The following is a 20924-nucleotide window of genomic DNA, read 5'->3' as shown; positions in this document are numbered from 1 at the left end:
TGTGCCAATTTACATTCCCACCAGAAGTATGTAGAGTTCTGGCTGTTCCCTGTCTTCCCCAATGCTTGGTAATTTCAGGTGTCTTAATTTTTACCACTAATACTTTTTTCAGGGATGCCAAGTGAAAGTGTAATGAGAGTCTGACTCTGTTATCATAATAAATATTTTTAACCTGGCTATTCTAAAACATGAATTCTACTTTTCTCTGTAAAAAATGTTTTCCCTTTCCTGCCCTATTTGATTTCCCTCATTGTTCCCTGACAGTTACACAGTTTCATACATTGAAAACAAATATCCCAAATGGGTTTTTTAATTCCTCCCAACTCTAAAATGAATGTGACACTGATAGAGCTCCACATAAAATTATGGTTCATCAGCCAAAGGTTAGGGTTGGTCCCATATGGAGGACATAGCTCACAAAGAGGGAAAAAAAAGCCAACAGTTCTCCGTGGTCCCTTTATACGAAACTCCAGACCACCTTGACTTTCACAGCAAACTAGATTATGTGCTTTTTGAAAGGAATTGTGTCTCCCTCCATCTCTCTCTCACTCCCTTCTATCTTTCTTTCCTCAAGTGTTCATTAACTGACTGGCTAAAAATCTAGTGGAAAAGGCAAAGTAATATTCCTGAGTAGCTTGCAAATGGGATGATAATGAGGGGGCAGATGGCTTCTGGAGTACAAAGGAGGAAACTCGACCTCTGTGTTCCTTGAGTCCCTCTCAGTTCCTGGGATGAGGTAGGCTTTACTGAGCATTTGTTGAATGAATGAATGAATACTACAAAGAGTTTTCAGTTCACTCGTAGTTTAGGAAGAACTACAAGAAGTTGAATTTCCATCAACTGGTCCACCTTTAATTACTGGAGTTAGTCTTCTTTTGTAACTTAATACTCAAAGCACCTTACATGATCTCTTGATTGATTCCCTTGGGAGATGTAAAACAGTCTATCAATTTATTTTACTTAAGAAAAAATACCTTTGCATTCTTTCAAGCACTCCATCTTCTTTCCCCAAATCTTGGGAACTGGCCTCCGCTCCTTATAATGTGCCAGCATGCTTTTTCCCCTTTTCATACAAGTAAGAGCTTGTAATCACCCAGCATTTCTCTGACCTAGAAAGGCTGAGAAATTCACATTAATGAAAACACAGGGACTTACAAAATTGCTCTCAGCCCTCTCCCATAGATGTATGTCTGGCGCTTGCTAATTAGCTGGATGGAATGTGGGTAGTGGATGGAGTGCGGTGCTGGTGCTGCCTGCCGAAGATGGGCTTATGTAACTTTGAAATCAGGAAGCACATTCAGTGGGGTAGGGGAGAACTGCTTTTAACAAGCTGCTGGGATTGGCTGAGCTCGTGCTGGCCTTGCACTCTTACTATTATAACCTTGATACCTTTCTCATTTGTAAACTTTATTTGCATTCCAGAGCTCAGCTGAATTTGCCTCGGTCCCTAGTTTCTTTCCTCTTTTGTCCTGGCTGGCTTGGCATGTAAATCAGCTTCAGACTTGCAGCTGCCTAAATACTCCCCCAGTTTACACTCCGTAACAAGTTCTTTCCCTGTAGGCGCCTGTCCACAGTGTGGCCGTGTACCTTAACGCTGGACAATACGGCTGCTGTTAGTAGTAATGAGTCGGGATTGAGCATCAGCATGGGGTTGAGTCGACGGGGTGACTGACATGCTCGCAACTGAGACTTTCCTGGCCAGCGTGCTGTGGGACGCTGGAGATTTTGCCAAGCCACTCCAGGTCCCCCATTCCACTCCTGCCGGAGGTGACGTTTTCCTTGCCCTACTAGGGACGTCACGAGCATAACTGAGATCCATGATTCTAAAACTACCGGAGTGAAAGTGTACAATACCCTTCTGTGCCCTCACAGTAGTGGAGCAAGCACAGTTTCACACCTATACATGTATTGTGCATCGGATGTCCTCTACTCATTCCCATGGATCAAATGTAACAATGTAAATTTTTTTTTTTTAATTTTATTTATTTATTTATTTATTTATTTATGGCCGTGTTGGGTCTTCGTTTCTGTGCACGGGCTTTTTCTAGTTGCGGCAAGCGGGGGCCACTGTTCATCGCGGTGCGCGGGCCTCTCACTATCGCGGCCTCTCTGGTTGCGGAGCACAGGCTCCAGACGCGCAGGCTCAGTAATTGTGGCTCACGGGCCCAGTTGCTCCGCGGCATGTGGGATCCTCCCGGACCAGGGCTCGAACCGGCAGGCAGATTCCCAACCACTGCGCCACCAGGGAAGCCCCTTAATTTTTAAAAAAATACAAATGCAAGAAAACTGAACTGATAAAAAGAGAGAATAAGGTAGCTAACACTTAAAGAGGAAGATGTTTAGCCATTCAAGCTACTATTGAAATATTGAATTTCTTTAATGTTGATATATGTGCTAGAATGCTTTATTATCCTTATCCTTTCCCCTTTTCCTTTTCTCTAGAGAAGATAACTTATTTTGCAATGTCTAAATAGCATAGGAGTATATATATATATATATATATATATATACTGATTTATAATTTAGAGAAACAATTTGGTTACTCTTGTTAGCAGAACCTCATACAACACTGTCTTTCGAAAGACTGCCTAACTTGATTTCACAAGTAAACCACAAAAAGCAATTATTTGGTACATTTTCTTTTTTTCCTCTCTCTCTCTTTTTCTTTTATTTTTTTATTTGGTACATTTTCTATATTCCATTTTCTTCTTTCATCCTTATTAGGGAGGAGCTGAGTGGTTTTTTTTTTCTTTCTTTCTTTGTTTTTGTTTTTTTTTCAAGCCTTACTGTCTTACCGTGAACTTATATGGTTGTTTTTTAAATGGAAATTTGATCATCTTGCCAGAAGCCACATTAAGGAAGGAATACTACAAAGTCAGTGTTGGGGCCAAGTCCTCAGGATGGCAAGCCCTGCCCATTTGCCTCTTTTGGTCCCAGTTCGATTTGTAGAGTTGGGTTCTCGGTTTGAGGCTGGGATAAGTGCAGGGATGAAGCAAATGAAAGGGACCCTTGGGGTGTAAGAGAGGTAAGCCAGAGCTCAACCAATCCACAGTTCCTCTAGTTGACACAGAAGATCCCTCACCAACAGCACAGATGTATGGCTCGGTCCCACAACCTGAGTCGAATTTCTTGGACTGGTTCTCAAAATTTAGCACGCACAGGAATCATCCAGGTGATTAATAAAAATGTAGATTCCTCGGACCCATGCTCAGATTCAGAGTCAGTAGGTCCGGGATGGGACCCAGGAATCTGCATTTTTACAGATGTCATAGATGATTCTGATGCTGGTATTCTGAGGACCACACGTAGAGAAATACCAGCCTAGTGCCTCTTACCATCTCTTCCCTTCTGCTCTTTCTCTGATTCAGGAAGTAACTTTGAATATGACCCTTTTAATGTCACTACTTGTAGCTGGGACCAGGAATCCCTGTGATGTACTTTTATCTAACATGGTTGAACTCTATCTGAGAGGGCATTAAATATATTACTTATGGGAGATCTGCTTTCTGGAACTCTCCTACCAGACCCATGTACTGTCCTGTGGTTTGAATGATCGAAAGCTGGAGTCTTCAGTTGAAAGCCGCTAGCCTTCCAGACCTACCCAAATTCTGTTCCTTTGGAAAGCCCTCTAGTACTCCAGTGTAGAATAAGAGATACTCATAGGCTGGAATTTTAAATAGGAGAGCTAAATGACCTGGAAGTAAATTATCAAAAATTTGAAAGTTTGCCCCATATCATGGTTGGACCTATTTTCATATATCTATATAAACCACTCAAGTAATAAAAGTAATACAAATAATTGATAATTGACTACCATGGGCCAGGCTTTGTCCTAAATGATTTGTGTATATTCAGCTAATCCTCATAATAACCAATACTTTGTGTTATTATTATTCTGCTTTTATAGATAAGAAACCAAGGCACGAGAAAGTTAAGGAACGTGTACAACTGGAGAATAGCAGTCTGGCCCTCTTGGTTTGTGTAAGTTAAAATGAAACTGTTAAGGAAACTAGGAATCTGAAGAAGCCTTCTTTTTCAAAAGAGAAAGGAAATAAATACATAAAGGGCATTATAGGGCTACAGCACAACCGCTAGTGAGAAGTGTTGTAGCCTTTTTTTTTGAAGTTTTTCAGAAATGTATCTAGGCCACAGATACAGTAACTGCAGCCCTTAATGCATATTGGGGTTAATTCCAGGACTTTTATTGTTACTCAGGATTTGACAATGTAATAGTTATTTGTGTCACTAAGCCTTTTAGGCTGGAGAGTCTTGTACATTAGTAACTGTTAAAGATCTTATTGCAGAAATTACTGTCACGATTATGGAAACCCTAATTTAACCCACATCGATCATATGTTTCTGGCATGGTCAAGAAGTTTTTTCCAGTTCAAGTAGCTTTATAAAGCATACTTAAGGGCTGACTTCAATCTCTCTGTAGTTACACAGCCCTTCTGTTGGTTCTGCTGAAATCCCTTTTGAGGATTTTTTGTTTGTTTGTTTGTGTGTTTTTGTTTAGTGTTCTGGAAAGAAGAGATAGGAAGACAATTGACATTGCTAAGTACTGAATTCTGGAGTCCTGTCTATGATCAAAATGCCCCCTGGTCCCAGCAGTTGAGTGCTGAGGTGGGCTCATTCATGCCCAGTTTTGCATCCTGTGACCCTTGCTTGAGGAGCCCAGGTCTCTGGGCCTCCCTACAATGTCTCTTCAGGCAGTTCTTGGAGTTCCCCATGGTACCTGCCTTGTTCTCAGTCCCAAGTTTGTTCATGACCACCTGTTTCTGTTTCCTTGTTAGTATATCTGTAGATAAAGAAGTTTGAATATATAATCAGGGATAGTGAGGAACAGAGTCCTGTGCTTTATCATTTCTTTCTGAAGAGAGGTTTTGTAAAAAAAGGACTGGGACAAAATTCCTTCTTCTAGAGATGTGGGGTTTTTCATATGTCAACCGCTGTAACCTTTTGAAGGTTTAATGAAATCAGCAAATATAATCCAACGTACAAGAGTGGATGTGAATCAAGTCTATTATTGTTGAACAAATGGCATTAATTTCCAGTGCACGTGTGGACCTGAGTTTTAAAATATTTGTTTGAAAAATGTCAAGCTGCTCATTGTTTTAGAATATTTGAGCAGCTTCCCAGTATGCTCTTTTTAAACAGTTGTACTTCTGAAAGGTTACAGTGTTCCCGTATTTACTCTTCAACTTTAAAAATTCTTCCAGTGCCATTGGATAGTGGGGAAATACCTCAAATTCCTCTTTTTAATGGTTTAATGGATTGCATTTCCTAGAGGGTATAAAAATTCTCCTTCACTTTCATCAGTAGCCTTAGGCTAAGGGACTCACTTTACATTCCAGTGCTTGTCATTCTGTCACTGGGTGGAGAAGTTCTCTATAGTGCCCCCCAGAGGTTATAGAATTAGACTTCTTAAAGATAACAGAGAAACTAGTAACACCTATGTCTAGTGTCAGCCCCCCAGGAAGGAAAGTGCTCAAGGGGGAACTAATACTCAATGAGCACTCTAAGATAATGGGGATTATAGGATGAGCAAGGCATCCATGGGCCCTGCCCCCCTGGAGGTCATGGTTGCAGTTCAGCAGAGGTCATTGTGGGCAGAGAGCAAAGAGGTCTCCAAAGTGGGTACAAGGAGGTCCTTGAGGATGTTGGGAAAAAATATAAAACTTAGGTTTATCTCATTTCAAATTTCTACTGTTGTAGATATTTCATAATGCACATAGTATGTTGGTGTTGTGAAGCATTTTTTGTAATATACTTAATTATTTTTTTAACATATTTATTGGAGTATAATTGCTTTACAATGGTGTGTTAGTTTCCACTTTATAACAAAGTGAGTCAGCTATACATATACATATATCCCCATATCTCCCCCCTCTTGCGTCTCCCTCCCACCCTCCCTATCCCACCCCTCTAGGTGGTCACAAAGCACTGAGCTGATCTCCCTGTGCTATGCGGCTGCTTCCCACTAGCTATCTATTTTACATTTGGTAGTATATATAAGTCAATGCCACTCTCTAACTACATCCCAGCTTACCCTTCCCCCTCCCTGTGTCCTCAAGTCCATTCTCTACGTCTACATCTTCATTCCTGTCCTGCCCCTAGGTTCTTCATGACCATATTTTTTTTTTTTTTTTAGATTCCATATATATGTGTTAGCATACGGTATGTGGGTATTTGTTTTTCTCTTTCTGACTTACTTAACTCTGTATGACTGACTTTAGGTCCATCCACCTCACTACAAATAACGCAATTTCGTTTCTTTTTATGGCTGAGTAATATTCCATTGTATATATGTGCCACATCGTCTTTATCCATTCATCAGTCAATGGACACTTAGGTTGCTTCCATGTCCTGGCTATTGTAAATAGTGCTGCAATGAACATTGTGGTACATGACTCTTTTTGAATTATGGTTTTCTCAGGGTATATGCCCAGTAGTGGGATTGCTGGGTCATATAGTAGTTCTATTTTTAGTTTTTTAAGGAACCTCCATACTGTTCTCCATAGTGGCTGTATCAGTTTACATTCCCACCAACACTGCAAGAGGGTTCCCTTTTCTCCACACCCTTTCCAGCATTTATTGTTTGTACATTTTCTGATGATGGCCATTCTGACTGGTGTGAGGTGATAGTGATCAAACTCATTGATCAAACTCATTGTAGTTTTGATTTGCAATTCTCTAATACTTAGGGATGTTGAGCATTCCTTCATTTGTTTGTTGGCAATCTGTACATCTTCTTTGGAGAAATGTCTATCTAGGTCTTCTGCCCATTTTTGGATTGGGTTGTTTGTTTTTTGATATTGAGCTGCATGAGCTGCTTGTAAATTTTGGAGATTAATACATTGTCAGTTGCTTCATTTGCAAATATTTTCTCCCATTCTGAGGGTTGTCTTTTCGTCTTGTTTATGGTTTCCTTTGCTGTGCAAAAGCTTTTAAGTTTCATTAGGTCCCATTTGTTTATTTTTGTTTTTATTTCCATTTCTCTACGAGGTGGGTCATAAAGGATCTTGCTGTGATTTATGTCACAGAGTGTTCTGCCTATGTTTTCCTCTAAGAGTTTTATAGTGTCTGGACTTACATTTAGGTCTTTAATCCATTTTGAGCTTATTTTTGTGTATAGTGTTAGGGATTGTTCTAATTTCATTGTTTTACATGTAGCTGTCCAGTTTTCCCAGCACCACTTATTGAAGAGGCTGTCTTCTCCATTGTATATTCTTGCCTCCTTTATCAAAAATAAGGTGACCATATGTACGTGGGTTTATCTCTGGGCTCTCTATCTTGTTCCATTGATCTATATTTCTGTTTTTGTGCAAGTACCATACTGTCTTGATTACTGTACCTTTGTAGTATAGTCTGAAGTCTGGGAGCCTGATTCCTCCAGCTCCGTTTTTCTTTCTCAGTATTGCTTTGGCTATTCAGGGTCTTTTGTCTTTCCATACAAGTTGTGAAATTTTTTGTTCTACTTCTGTGAAAAATGCCATTGGTAGCTTGATAGGGATTGCATTGAATCTGTAGATTGCTTTGGGTAGTATAGTCATTTTCACAATGTTGATTCTTCCAATCCAAGAACATGGTATATCTCTCCATCTGTTTGTATCATCTTTAATTTCTTTCATCAGTATCGTACAGTTTTCTACATACAGGTCTTTTGTCTCGTTAGGTAGGTTTATTCCTAGGTATATTATTCTTTTTGTTGCAATGGTAAATGGGAGTGTTTCCTTAATTTCTCTTTCAGATTTTTCATCATTAGTATATAGGAATGCAAGAGATTTCTGTGCATTAATTTTGTATCCTGCTACTTTACCAAATTCATTTATTAGCTCTAGTAGTTTTCTGGTAGAGTCTTTAGGATTCTCTATGTATAGTATCATGTCATCTGCAAACAGTGACAACTTTACTTCTTCTTTTCCGATTTGGATTCCTTTTATTTATTTTTCTTCTCTGATTGCTGTGGCTAAAAATTCCAAAACTATGTTGAATAATAGTGGTGAGAGTGGGCAGCCTTGTCTTGTTCCTGATCTTAGTGGAAATGGTTTCAGTTTTACACCATTGAGAACGATGTTGGCTGTGGGTTTGTCATATATGGCCCTTATTATGTTGAGGTAAGTTCCCTCATGCCTACTTTCTGGAGGGTTTTTATCATAAATGGGTGTTGAATTTTGTCGAAAGCTTTCTCTGCATCTATTGAGATGATCATATGGTTTTTATCCTTCAGTTTGTTAATATGGTGTATCACATTGATTGATTTGCGTATATTGAAGAATCCTTGCATTCCTGGGATAAACCCCACTTGATCATGGTGTATGATCCTTTTAATGTGCTGTTGGATTCTGTTTGCCAGTATTTTGTTGAGGATTTTTGCATCTATGTTCATCGGTGATATTGGCCTGTTGTTTTCCTTCTTTGTGACCTCTTTGTCTGGTTTTGGTATCAGGGTGATGGTGGCCTCGTAGAATGAGTTGGGGAGTGGTCCTCACTCTGCTATATTTTGGAAGGGTTTGAGAAGGATAGGTGTTAGCTCTTCTCTAAATGTCTGATAGAATTCTCCTGTGAAGCCATCTGGTCCTGGGCTTTTGTTTGTTGGAAGATTTTTAATCACAGTCTCAATATCAGTGCTTGTGATTGGTCTGTTTATGTTTTCTATTTCTTCCTCATTCAGTCTTGGAAGGTTGTGCTTCTCTAAAAATGTGTCCATGTTTTCCATGTTGTCCATTTTATTGGCATATAGTTGCTTGTAGTGATCTCTCATGATCCTTTGTATTTCTGCAGTGTCAGTTGTTACTTCTCCTTTTTCATTTCTAATTCTATTGATTTGAGTTTTCTCCCTTTTTTTCTTGATGAGTCTGGCTAATGGTTTATCAATTTTGTTTATCTTCTCATAGAAGCAGCTTTTAGTTTTATTGATCTTTGCTATTGTTTCCTTCATTTCCTTTTCATTTATTTCTGATCTGATCTTTATGATTTATTTCCTTCTGCTGACTTTGGGGTTTTTTGGTTCTTCTTTCTCTAATTGCTTTAGGTGTAAGGTCAGGTTGTTTATTTGAGATGTTTCTTGTTTCCTGAGGTAGGATTATATTGCTATAAAGTTCCCTCTTAGAACTGCTTTTGCTGCATCCCATAGGTTTTGAGTCATCGTGTTTTCATTGTCATTTGTTTCTAGGTATTTTTTGATTTCCTCTTTGATTACTTCAGTGATCTCTTGGTTACTTAGTAGTGTATTGTTTAACTTCAGTGTATTTGTATTTTTAACAGATATTTTCCTGTAATTGATATCTAGTCTCATTGTGTTGTGGTCAGAAAAGATACTTGATATGATTTAAATTTTCTTAAATTTACCAAGGCTTGATTTGTGACCCAAGATATGATCTATCCTGGAGAATGTTCCACGAGCACTTGAGAAGAAAGTGTATTCTGTTGTTTTTGGATGGAATGTCCTATAAATCTCAATGAAGTCCATCTTGTTTAATGTGTCATTTAAAGCTTGTGTTTCCTAATTTATTTTCATTTTGGATGATCTGTCCATTGGTGAAAGTGGGTGTTAAAGTCCCCTACTGTGATTGTGTTACTGTCGATTTCCCATTTTATGGCTGTTAGCATTCGCCTTATGTATTGAGGTGCTCCTGTATTGGGTGCATAAATGTTTACAATTGTTATATCTCCTTCTTGGATTGATCTCTTGATCATTATGTAGTGTCCTTCTTTGTCTCTTGTAATAGTCTTTATTTTAAAGTCTATTTTGTCTGATATGAGAATTGCTACTCCAGCTTTCTTTGATTTCCATTTGCATGGAATATCTTTTTCCATCCCCTCACTTTCAGTTTGTATGTGTCCCTAGGTCTGAAGTGGGTCTCTTGTAGACAGCATATATATGGGTCTTGTTTCTGTATCTATTCAGCCAGTCTATGTCTTTTGGTTGGAGCATTTAATCCACTTACATTTAAGGTGATATCGATATGTATGTTCCTATTACCATTTTCTTAATTTTTTGGAGTTTGTTTTTGTAGCTCTTTTCCTTTTCTTGTGTTTCCTGGCTAGAGAAGTTCCTTTAGCATTTGTTGTAAAGCTGGTTTGGGGGTGCTGAATTCTCTTAGCTTTTGCTTGTCTGTAAAGGTTTTACTTTCTCCATCGAATCTGAATGAGATCCTTGCTGGGTAGAGTAACCGTGGTTGTAGGTTTTTCTGTACATCACTTTAAGTAGGTCCTGGCACTCCCTTCTGGCTTGCAGAGTTTCTGCTGAAAGATCAGCTGTTAACCTTATGGGGAGTCCCTTATATGTTATTTTTTGCTTTTCCCTTGCTGCTTTTAATATTTTTTCTTTGTATTTACTTTTTGATAGTTTGATTAATATGTGTCTTTGCGTGTTTCTCCTTGAATTTATCCTGTATGGGACTCTCTACGCTTCCTGCACTTGATTAACTATTTCCTTTCCCAATTTGGGAAGTTTTCAACTATAATCTCTTCAAATATTTTCTCAGTCCCTTTCTTTTTCTCGGACCCCTATAATTCGAATGTTGGTGCATTTAATGTTGTCCCAGAGGTCTCTGAGACTGTCCTCAATTCTTTTCATTCTTTTTTCTTTATTCTGCTCTGCAGTAGTTATTTCCACTATTTTATCTTCCAGGTCACTTATCTGTTCTTCTGCCTCTGTTTTCTCTTATTGATTCCTTCTAGAGAATTTTTAATTTCATTTATTGTGTTGTTCATCATTGTTTGTTTGCTCTTTAGTTCTTCTAGGTCCTTGTTAAACGTTTCTTGTATTTTCTCCATTCTATTTCCAAGATTTTGGATCATCTTTACTATCATTACTCTGAATTCTTTTTCATGTAGACTGCCTATTTCCTCTTCATTTGTTTGGTCTAGTGGGTTTTTACCTTGCTCCTTCAACTGCTGTGTGTTTCTCTGTCTTCTCATTTTGCTTAACTTACTGTGTTTTGGGGTCTCCTTTTTGCAGGTTGCAGGTTCGTAGTTCCCGTTGTTTTTGGTGTCTGCCCCCAGTGGGTGAGGTTGGTTCAGTGGGTTGTGTAGGCTTCCTGGTGGAGGGGACTGGTGCCTGTGTTCTGGAGGATGAGGCTGGATCTTGTCTTTCTGGTGGGCAGGACTGTGTCCAGTGGTGTGTTTTGGGGTGTCTGTGACCTTATCATGATTTTAGTCAGCCCCTCTGCTAGTGGGTGGGGTTGTGTTCCTGTCTTGCTAGTTGTTTGGCATAGGGTGTCCAGCACTGTAGCTTGCTGCTCATTGATTGGAGCTGGGTCTTAGCGTTGAGATGGAGATCTCTGGGAGAGCTTTTGCTGTTTAATATTACATGGAGCCGGGAGGTCTCTGGTGGACCAGTGTCCTGAACTCGGCTCTCCCCCATCAGAGGCACAGGTCTGACACCCGGCCAGAGCACCAAGACCCTGTCAGCCACACGGCTCAGAAGAAAAGGGAGAAAAAAGAAAGAAAGAAAGAAAATAATAAAATAAAGTTATTAAAATTAAAAATATAAAATAATTTTTTAAAAAAAATTAAAAGTAATAACAAAAAAGAAAAAAAAAGGAAGAAGAGAGGAAGCGCACCAAAAAACAAATCCACCAATGATAACAAGGGCTAAAAACTATAGTTAAAAAAAAAAACAAGAAAAAAAACGGACAGAACTCTAGGACAAATGGTAAAAGCAAAGCTACACAGAAAAAAATCACACAAAGAAGCATATACATTCAGACTCACAAAAAGAGAAAAAGGAAAAAAATATATGTATTGTTGCTCCCAAAGTCCACCGGCTCAATTTTGGGATGATTTGTTGTCTATTCAGGTATTCCACAGATGCAGGGTACATCATGTTGATTGTGGAGGTTAATCTGCTGCTCCTGAGGCTGCTGGGAGAGATTTCCCTTTCTCTTCTTTGTTTGCACAGCTCCTGGGGTTCAGCTTTGGATTTGTCCCCGCCTCTGCGTTTAGGTCGCCTGAGGGCATCTGTTCTTTGCTCAGACAGGACGGGGTTAAAGGAGCAGCTGATTATGGGACTCTGGCTCACTCAGGCCGGGGGGAGGGAGGGCTACGGAAGGCAGGGTGAGCCTGCGGCAGCAGAGGCCGGTGTGACATTGAACCAGCCTGAGGCGCGCCATGTGTTCTCTTGGGGAAGTTTTCCTTGGATCACGGGACCCTGGCTGTGGTGGGCTGCACAGGCTCCGGACATGGGAGGTGTGGATAGTGACCTGTGCTCGCACACAGGCTTCTTGGTGGCTGCAGCATCAGCCTTAGCGTCTCATGCCCGTCTCTGGGGTCCGCGCTGATAGCCGCGGCTCGCGCCCGTCTCTGGAGCTCATTTAGGTGGTGATCCAAATCCCCTCTTCTCGCCCACCCCCAAACAGTGGTCTTTTGCCTCTTAGGCAGTTTTAGACATTTTCCCGGACTCCCTCCCGGCTAGCTGTGGCACACTAGCCCCCTTCAGGCTCCGCTCACACCGCCAACCCCAGTCCTCTCCCTGGGATCTGACCTCTGAAGCCCGAGCCTCAGCTCCCCCAGCCCCCGCCCACCCCGGCTGGTGAGCAGACAAGCCTCTTGGACTGGTGAGTGCTGGTCGGCACCGATCCTCTGTGCGGGAATCTCTCCTCTTTGCCCTCTGCACCCCTATTGCTGTGCTCTGCTTTGTGGCTCCGAAGCTTCCCCCCCGCCACCCCCTGTCTCTGCCCGCGAAGGGGCTTCCTAGTGTGTGGGAACTTTTCCTCCTCCACAGCTCCCTCCCAGAGGGGCAGGTCCTGTCCTTATTCTTTTGTCTCTGTTTTTTCTTTTTTTCGTTTGCCCTACCTAGGTATGTGGGGAGTTTCTTGCCTTTTGGGAAGTGTGAGGTCTTCTGCCAGCATTCAGTAGGTGTTCTGTAGGAGTTGTTCCACATGTAGGTGTATTTCTGATGTATCTGTGGGAAGGAAGGTGATCTCCACGTCTCACTCTTCCGCCATCTTGAAGGTCTCTCTTGCCAATGGCTCTCGGGAGAGAATGCGGAAGCAGCTGCGACTCCAAAGGCAGCCCCAGGCTGGCTAAAACTGTTCCTGGTGTGGAAAATGAGACCCGCAAGTGCCCAGGCCTAGCCCAGCCTCGCTCAGGTGAGAGGGAGGAGGCCTCGCCCCCAGGTACCTGGCTTCTGAGCCACAGACTTGGCCTCTCCAATATACTTAATTATTTTGTAGACATACACAGATCTGCTTCAGGACTGTCCTGTTCCACTGATCTTAGCTGATATCTTTAAGAAAGATTGACAACTATATTTTAAAAATTCAATCCTATGTAACCAGGAAATTGACTTAATCGGAACACTGCATTCCATAAATTATTTGATTGAGCGTGTTTTTTTCTCAAGATGAAAGAGTCCACAGCAGCATGGTTATTTTTTTGCACTTAAATCCAATTTAGCACCCCTTTCAAGTTAGATTTGAAATTGGAGGAACTTACATTTCTGAAAGATAAGCTGTTGTAATGGTACAATATTCCATAAAACACAAAACACAACCCTGCTCTTTAACTTGTTCACTTGTCCCCATTTCATCCTACTTGCACTGTGTGAATTCTTCCTTAACTGGTTTCCACGTGTTCTTAACTGTGTCCTCTTCTTGAGGAGGTTCTCCACACTATTAGTTTGCTTTCAGATTCCCCTGAGTTTGCCATCTGTCCATCACTTGTGACACTGTGAATTGCGGTCAGCCCAAGTGGCATCCAGGTGACTTGGCTTGAGCAGTGGCTGCTCATTTTATGCGCTGTTGCTGCCAGGTTGATGCCACCAGTGCCACAGACCATTCCCATTAGGGCTGCTTGCAGTGATGTTGGCTTTCCAATTGACTGTGAAACGGTCTATGTCTGCTTAGATCTTCTGTTTATCCAACTCCTCTTCCATTTGATTCCATCTTCAGTGCCCATTCCTTCCCCAGTTTTCCCTGGTGGATAGATTTTTTTCCCAGAAATGATCCTTCCCTCTTTGTTCCCTTCCACAGGACTTCTATGACAATTAGACATTTGCATTACTTTCATTTCCAAAACAAAATTATTTGATGACTGTCTATGATTAGAAAAATAATTCTAGAAAATTTCATTTTAGTTTGCTATATCAAATCTTTCCTGGGACTTCTAGACCTAATATGTTGCATTTCCCTACTTGAAAGGGAATTATTATCATTTCCAGATGGATTTGTTTATGAGCATTTAAGTAATTTCTTTAGTTTCCTAAATCAGCATGCCCATTCATAATTCCTAAATTCAGATTAAACCAGTATTTCTGGTACTTCAAGTATTTCCTAAATGTGGTTCCCTGATTCACTGTTAGCATTCCCTGCTGAATGCTAACAGGTTGTTGTGAAGAAAGACTTAACCACTCAAACTCATTCCAACCCCCAGGTCTTTGCATCAGCTGTTCCCTTTGGCTGGAGTTTTCTTTCCCAGATCTTCACGGAGCCAGCTCTTACCATTCAGGTTTCAATCAAACTCTACTTTCTTGGAGAGGTATTTTTGTGGCCAATGAGCCCCTCACCATTCTTTGTCACATCATTCGATTTTATTTTTTCACACCATATGTCACTGTCTGGGGTTATCTTTGTTCACTTGGTCATCACCTGTCCTTCAACTAGAATGTAAGTTCAGAAGGACAGAGGCCTTATCTGTCAAGTTCATTGCTCTATCCTCACCACATACATAGTATGTTGTCTAGCAGTGGATTGATAAGTGCTTGCTGAATGCATGGATAAAACATTTTGGAAATGGGTAAAGCTAAACAGGTTTCTCTAGAGTGTATAGCATTTTCTAAATATATTTAGATAGATTGATAGATAATTGGGGGAACTCAGAAGGGATGGAATATGCCCAGATTAACCTGGGGTATAATGATTTACTGCACATATACAAGGACATATGGATGGCAGGTATGTAATTTCCTTTTTAGCTTTGCAGTAATTAATGGTCCCTATACTTTTAAGACTGTATTATAGAATAGGTTTAACCAGAGGGTGCAGGTAGACCCCTCCCTCCCCTGTCCCTCTCTCTGTGTCCCCCTCATTTATTGCCATCCAATGCAACTCACCCCTCTTGAGTAGGTTTTTGAGCCAATCCAGGTCAAAGGTAAGCTTCTCTCACGTCTGATTACCTATGTTACTTTGACTTAGGAGATGGTTTTGAGATAATTATTTGTAACCATTGAAGCAGAGCTGGTTTCTCATGACACATGGCATGAGCCCTAACAACTCTATTCCTGAGGCTGCTTTCCTAAGGAGAAGCCTGTGGGTAGGGCAGGCACTTAGTGCTTCCGGGCTCCTGTCTGGCACAGAAGACAGAATGCAACACAGTCCTACATTTCTGTTTTACTGTTGGCTTTGTTTTCATTTTCAGTGGTTGACTGTTTCACGGATACTACAATAGTGTGTGTATTTGAAATAAAAATATGTAAACTGTGGTGCCGGGGTACCGTGCTGTTAGGCTTTCTAGATGTGGGTAGCGAAGCAGGAGTAAATGAATTAGTGTGCTCATGTTCTGCTCAACTTAATTCTTTAATCTTCAGGCGACAGCCTGGAGTTGGTCATTCCAGATGACATGTCTATGTGAGCAAATCTACAGACCCCACCATGTGTATAATCAGAAGTATTATGGATTTTATTTTTTCATAGAGAATCACTAACTTATATTTCACATTTTGGACCAAAACTTTATTGTCTTGTTTGTTTTCTAATTTTATCTATTAAAATTGGAGGATGTTTTGCATCATGTTTAATAATTTGTTTAATAATTTTGCATCCTATTCATGAATAAGATTGGTCTATAATTTACTTTATTGTACTGTCCCTGTCTTTTTTTGGTATCAGTGTAACACCTTGATAAATGAGGTGGGTAAGTCTGAGGATGCTCTATTCCTTTTAATTGGGTGAAACTCACCTGTACAACCCATTGAGTCTGGTAGATTAGTTTGTGTGTGTGTGAGAAGGAGAGTACTTTCTGAGTCTTGATTGAATTTCTTAATATTTATTGATATTTCCACGTTTTCTGTTTCTTCTTGAGTCACTTTCGGTGATTTTTCTTTTTCTAGAAAATTAATCCTTTGATCACCTTAAGTATAATTTTTTAAAATTGTGATACAGTCTTTCCACAAATTAATCTGGAGTGGAGGTTTTATTTCAGTTTCTGATTTTGTTGACATTTTTAGCACTATATATTCCTTCATGTGTTTTGGAATTTGGGTTTGCTGACTTATTTTGAGTAGGATGTTTGAACATTCAGTTTGTGTTATTATTTGTATTGTTTTCTCTTCCTCTGGGTTCAGTTCTCTCTCTCGAGGTTTTATGATTGCTTTCACCTGGCCTGCAACGCTGCCAGTGGAGAACCAGGTTTTATGACGTTGTGTCAGCCACCCTTGCTAGTGGTGATAAGGAGGATCACATCTTCTGTTACAAAGCCAGCACAGGTGGCTTGATTCAGTGCCTGGTTCTGATTCACGCCTTTGTCCATTTCTCCTCCACAGGCTCAAATGTTTTAGAAAGCTTTACCTCTTGGCATGTTTCTTTTGTTTTCAGCCTCCTCTCCTGAGCTCAACCCTCTTGCTGGCTTCCACACAGTTAGCCTGGCTTAGGTCCCCCGATTTCCAGTGAAGCAATTTTAGATTCTGTCTGCCTACAGGGACAGAGTGCCAAGCAGTCATGGCTGGCTTCTGTATCTGGAGCCCTGCAGGTCCCCTGGCTTCAGACCCACTCACTGCCTTGTGATTCTAATCCATTTCTAGTCCACAGAGACGTGTATCTGGTTTTTGGAGCCAAATTACCACCTTTTGGTTTTCCCTTTTTGTATTTCATCTCTAATTGCCACATGTTTGGAACAGAGGAGGCTCATGAAGATGTGAATTTGCTATACCATGTTGACCAGAAGTCTCATAGTTAACTTTTAAGCATGACTTTATTTCTAGTCCTAGTTTCTTGTCCATAGCTCTGTATGGTTCTGACCTTTGAAGAACACATCAAAGCTTAATCTTTTTTTAATGTGCTCATTGTTTATACTCATCATTGAGAGAAAGGGAGTTACGTTATCCATTATAGGTAGTTGAGAGTAAACTTCTTTAATGAGTTTATGTGACTAAATTGTAAATGTCAAAGTAATTAGTTGGAAATTTGTTTTAATTGTGTATTGATCACAAAAACTAGTATCTTTCTCTGTAAGGGACTGAACTAGCTTGATTCTGAATCACATTTTATTACTAAATAGAAACAAATCAACTGTTGATTTGTTGATTCTCTACCATATTTCAAGCCCTGTGAGAAATACATGTGAAGGATGCAAACTGCCACTAGGAGAGCATAGTGTTTCTTGGCTGAGGGATGGGGATGGAAGGCATACTCCTTCCCTCTCCCCAGTAGAAGTGCATCAGATCAGGGACGGGAGCCTTTTTATTTTCAGACTCTGCACGCTCTTTCCCTTTCCCAGCCCCCTTCCACCAGGGGAGGGTAGTATTCTTTGCCCCCCAACTTATTGAGAATACCATCAGAGAGAGCCATTTCTACTAAGAACAGACACCATTTCAACAGGACATTTTGATAACAGTTAAACATGTAATTAAATGCTAAGATGAATGATTAGGAAACTAGATGGATGGAGCATGCACTTGGTGCCTGGAAATGTATTAAGCCCTTTCCTCATGCTTGCTGTTACATCAATGCTGTGGACAGTTGTTAATGTTCGTTTTTAGATACATGGAAATGGGAGATCAAAGAGCCCAAGCAGCTTGCTGAAAGTTCCTGGTGAGTGAGAAAGGTAGACTTCAAATCCCACCCTTCTACCTCTAGAGCCAATGATCTTAACTACTCTGTTGCAAGACGAGGAACAAAGACAACATTGAAACATCGCAGTTTACTGGAGGAAACATATGGAGATTAAAATTCATAAATTGTTAGAGTATAGAGTTGAAAGAGATGAAACAATGCTCCTTTGACAAGCCAGTTAGTTCTTTCTTTGATCTTTAAACAATGCTACCCTTAAATTTGTCTACAACAGCATGAAAAATTGATATCTGCCCTTTGTCATCCACTCCCCATTCTTGGTGATTTTTATACCTTCTCTACAGCGATTATGCTCAAATGTGATGTCAGGATATGCTTTTTCTTCCCAGTGTAAGCTCTCATTTCTACATGAAACATGCCAGACTTTTGATGCTGTCTCTAAGGCTGTATTCTGGACTCTCTCCCTATATTCTAGGCCCTCCTGAGGAGAGAGCTATTGTGCAGCCCATCTTGCCAGCTCTGTAAATGCAGTTGACAGTGGAATCATTCATTCCATTAGCCACTGCCAGGACAAAACTCACCTCTGGTACATGGGGCAGCATCAGTTCAAACACCTGAATTCATTTTCACCCAGTGCTACCTGGTTACCTAGTAACTGCAGAGTTATTTAGAGAGGGCTGCATGTTTGTGACTGCTTGAGCTCTAACTTTTTTTTTCCCCTTTGCAACCTATTATTGAAATGAAAATGTAAGTTAGCTATTTCATGGCATATGGATGTTTTCAGATGGAGTAAGTTCATGCTGTTTTAAATTAGGCTCACCAAACAACATTTTTAGAATATTTGTTGTATTTCTAAATAACATGCGCTTGTGATTGATACTCCCTCTAATTCAAACTGGCAGCACATAGTACCCTAAACCTGTGCCTGCTGCAGTGGGCTGTGTGAAATCCACTTACGCACTCCAGCTTCCCAACTGAGCCTTTCCTGGAGAGAATTGTTTGCAGCGATTGAGGTCATCTTAAAATAATTACGGCGTAATCAATAATGGCAACCACTTACGGTGTTCATTGCTCTGTGCCAGAGACCGTGACAGTGATGAACATGTTATTTCATCTCATTTAATTCTCAGAATACACTCTAAAGGTTTGTACTATTATTCCAACTTTACAGCTAGGGAAACAAGGTTTAGAGAGGTTCAAGAACTTACCCATGTCAAGCTGATCAGGATAAGTTGTTGAATAAACTCATTAGACTATGTGTTAAGGCAAAAAGTAGCAGATTAATTTTTAGCACAGTCAAGTAACAGGTAATGCATTAGAGAAAAGCACTGAGAAGTAGGCTAGGCACTATTTCTTACGAAGCAGGCAGAGGGATATGATGGAAATAACCCTTGGCTCTGGGTCAGAAGCTCTGGGTTTGATTTTCAGACCCTGCTGCTTGGGCAGATCACTTTACTTCCCTGTGTAAAAACAGAGTGTTGCCCATAATCTTGCTCTAGTAGAGTATGAATGTAGGAGCCTGAAAAGAAAGCCAGAGTCAGGTAGGTTTCTTGATTTGTGTAATTCTAGGCAATTAAAGAAACTAAATTCTGGGAACTATCAGGAAGGTTGTTGTAGTTTCTCTATAATACACGGAAAAAGTTATGGCACCTGTACGTTACAAGTTTGATTGCCGTATCTCCAAACTCCAGTGGAACTGGAGAAAGTTCAGAAGGAACTATCAAAAGGGTATCATGAGACTGCTATAATGAGTGCAGCAATCTTTATACCCTGCAAAGAAAAAAAATAGCTCATTTAGAAATGTCTACAAAGTCATAGTTTTTATGTATTATGTACTTGAGAAGGTGATCTTAGGGCAGATAAAGGGAAATACCATGTGGGGTTGATAGACTTATGGAATTTTCTACCCATGGATGCAAAAAATGAAAATAACTTGGAGAAAATGTAATCGAATGAGGAGATGACGGTCCATCATGGATTATTAAAGGAAACCATAAGAGGTGGGGCTCACCCCAAAGGATGATATTGAGAGTGATCATATTATTATGCCCTCCCACTGTATGCCCCTAGGTTCCAGTGGAAGTCGATGCAGCAAGAAGGCAAATTTCAAAATCATACAAAGTTCTTTTTAGTATGGCATATTTCCTTAATAATAAATGTTACTAGTAATATAATTTAAAATTTTTGTTTTCGAGCCAGTCAAAGAAAAAACATGATAATAGAAATTTATAGTACAAAAACATATTAGTATCATAGGACTATATCACTGAATCATGGCCAAGATAAGCCCATTTTTCCTTTTAGAATCATAGAGTCTTGGGGTTTACATTGCCTTTTGGAGATTACCCAGCTCAGTGCCCCCCTCCCACTCTCACCTCAGGCCAGGTATCCATTCTTTACCTGACAGATGTCCCTTCTGCTTCTGCTGGAACACTGCCGGTATTGGCAGCTTACTCCTCTGGGGGATTCTATTCCCTTGTTGGAACACTCAGATCTATTCTTCTACTGAGCTGAAACCTATCTGCATATGCCCTCCACTCACTGGCCTGGTTTTACCTTGTGGGCAAGTTTGCTCTTCTTGTAGATGAAGCATTTAGCCCTTTGAAGCCTTCTCTTCCTCAGGGTGACGTATTCAGTTGCTCTTCAAACATAAAATCCTGACAGCTCTTCTCTGACCACAATCTTTTTCCAGATCTGCTTAGGTATCTAGGTGGGGAAAAAAGGAGGAAAACTGTTTGATTAACTAGAATAAAGTGTGAGTATTTTACTTCACATAATCAGAATCCGATATTTTTATCAACAAGCCCTAAAGTTTTGTTAACTTTTTTCATAGCTGAGACACACTGTTGGCTCAATAGGAGTAGGCCCACCTGAATTTTCTGGTTGTCCCCAAATGAATTGCAATCAACCCACCACCTCTAAGTGCAGTGTGCACCTTCATATTTATCCTGCTGAATTATCTTATAGACTATAAACTGTTATTTCTGCTTCAGGATATTTTTGGATCTTGATGATTTGACCCAACATATTAATGATTCATCTTATATTCTTATCATCTTAAAATTCATAAGCATGTTTTTAAGGTATTGATGGAAATGTTGAACATGATTGTACCAGTTAAGCAAGTGCTAACATTAAGAGTTTAGTGAGAAATATGTGACTTATATTGATGCTTGTATTTATCTTGCTCTA

General features: G+C 40.3%; 1 protein-coding gene across 9 annotated transcripts in view; it reads left to right on the top strand.

Annotated features, from left to right (window-relative positions):
- Positions 1-20924, top strand: part of CPQ (carboxypeptidase Q) — a 500068-nt gene that overhangs the window by 288311 nt on the left and 190833 nt on the right. For 7 of the 9 annotated variants that reach the window (XM_082364352.1, XM_082364348.1, XM_082364349.1 and 4 more), the window contains exon 5: positions 3908-3981. The exons of the other annotated variants lie outside the window; for them this stretch is intronic. In XM_082364352.1, coding sequence (XP_082220478.1) covers positions 3908-3981 — 74 coding nt within the window. The remainder of the gene's footprint in view (positions 1-3907; positions 3982-20924) is intronic. 9 annotated transcript variants of the gene reach the window in all.

The sequence above is a fragment of the Balaenoptera borealis genome, assembly GCF_965194805.1.
Source record: "Balaenoptera borealis genome assembly, chromosome: 17".
NCBI lineage: Eukaryota > Metazoa > Chordata > Mammalia > Artiodactyla > Balaenopteridae > Balaenoptera > Balaenoptera borealis.
The sequence above is the reverse complement of the archived record's forward strand: the minus strand, read 5'-3'. Positions and strand labels throughout refer to the sequence as shown.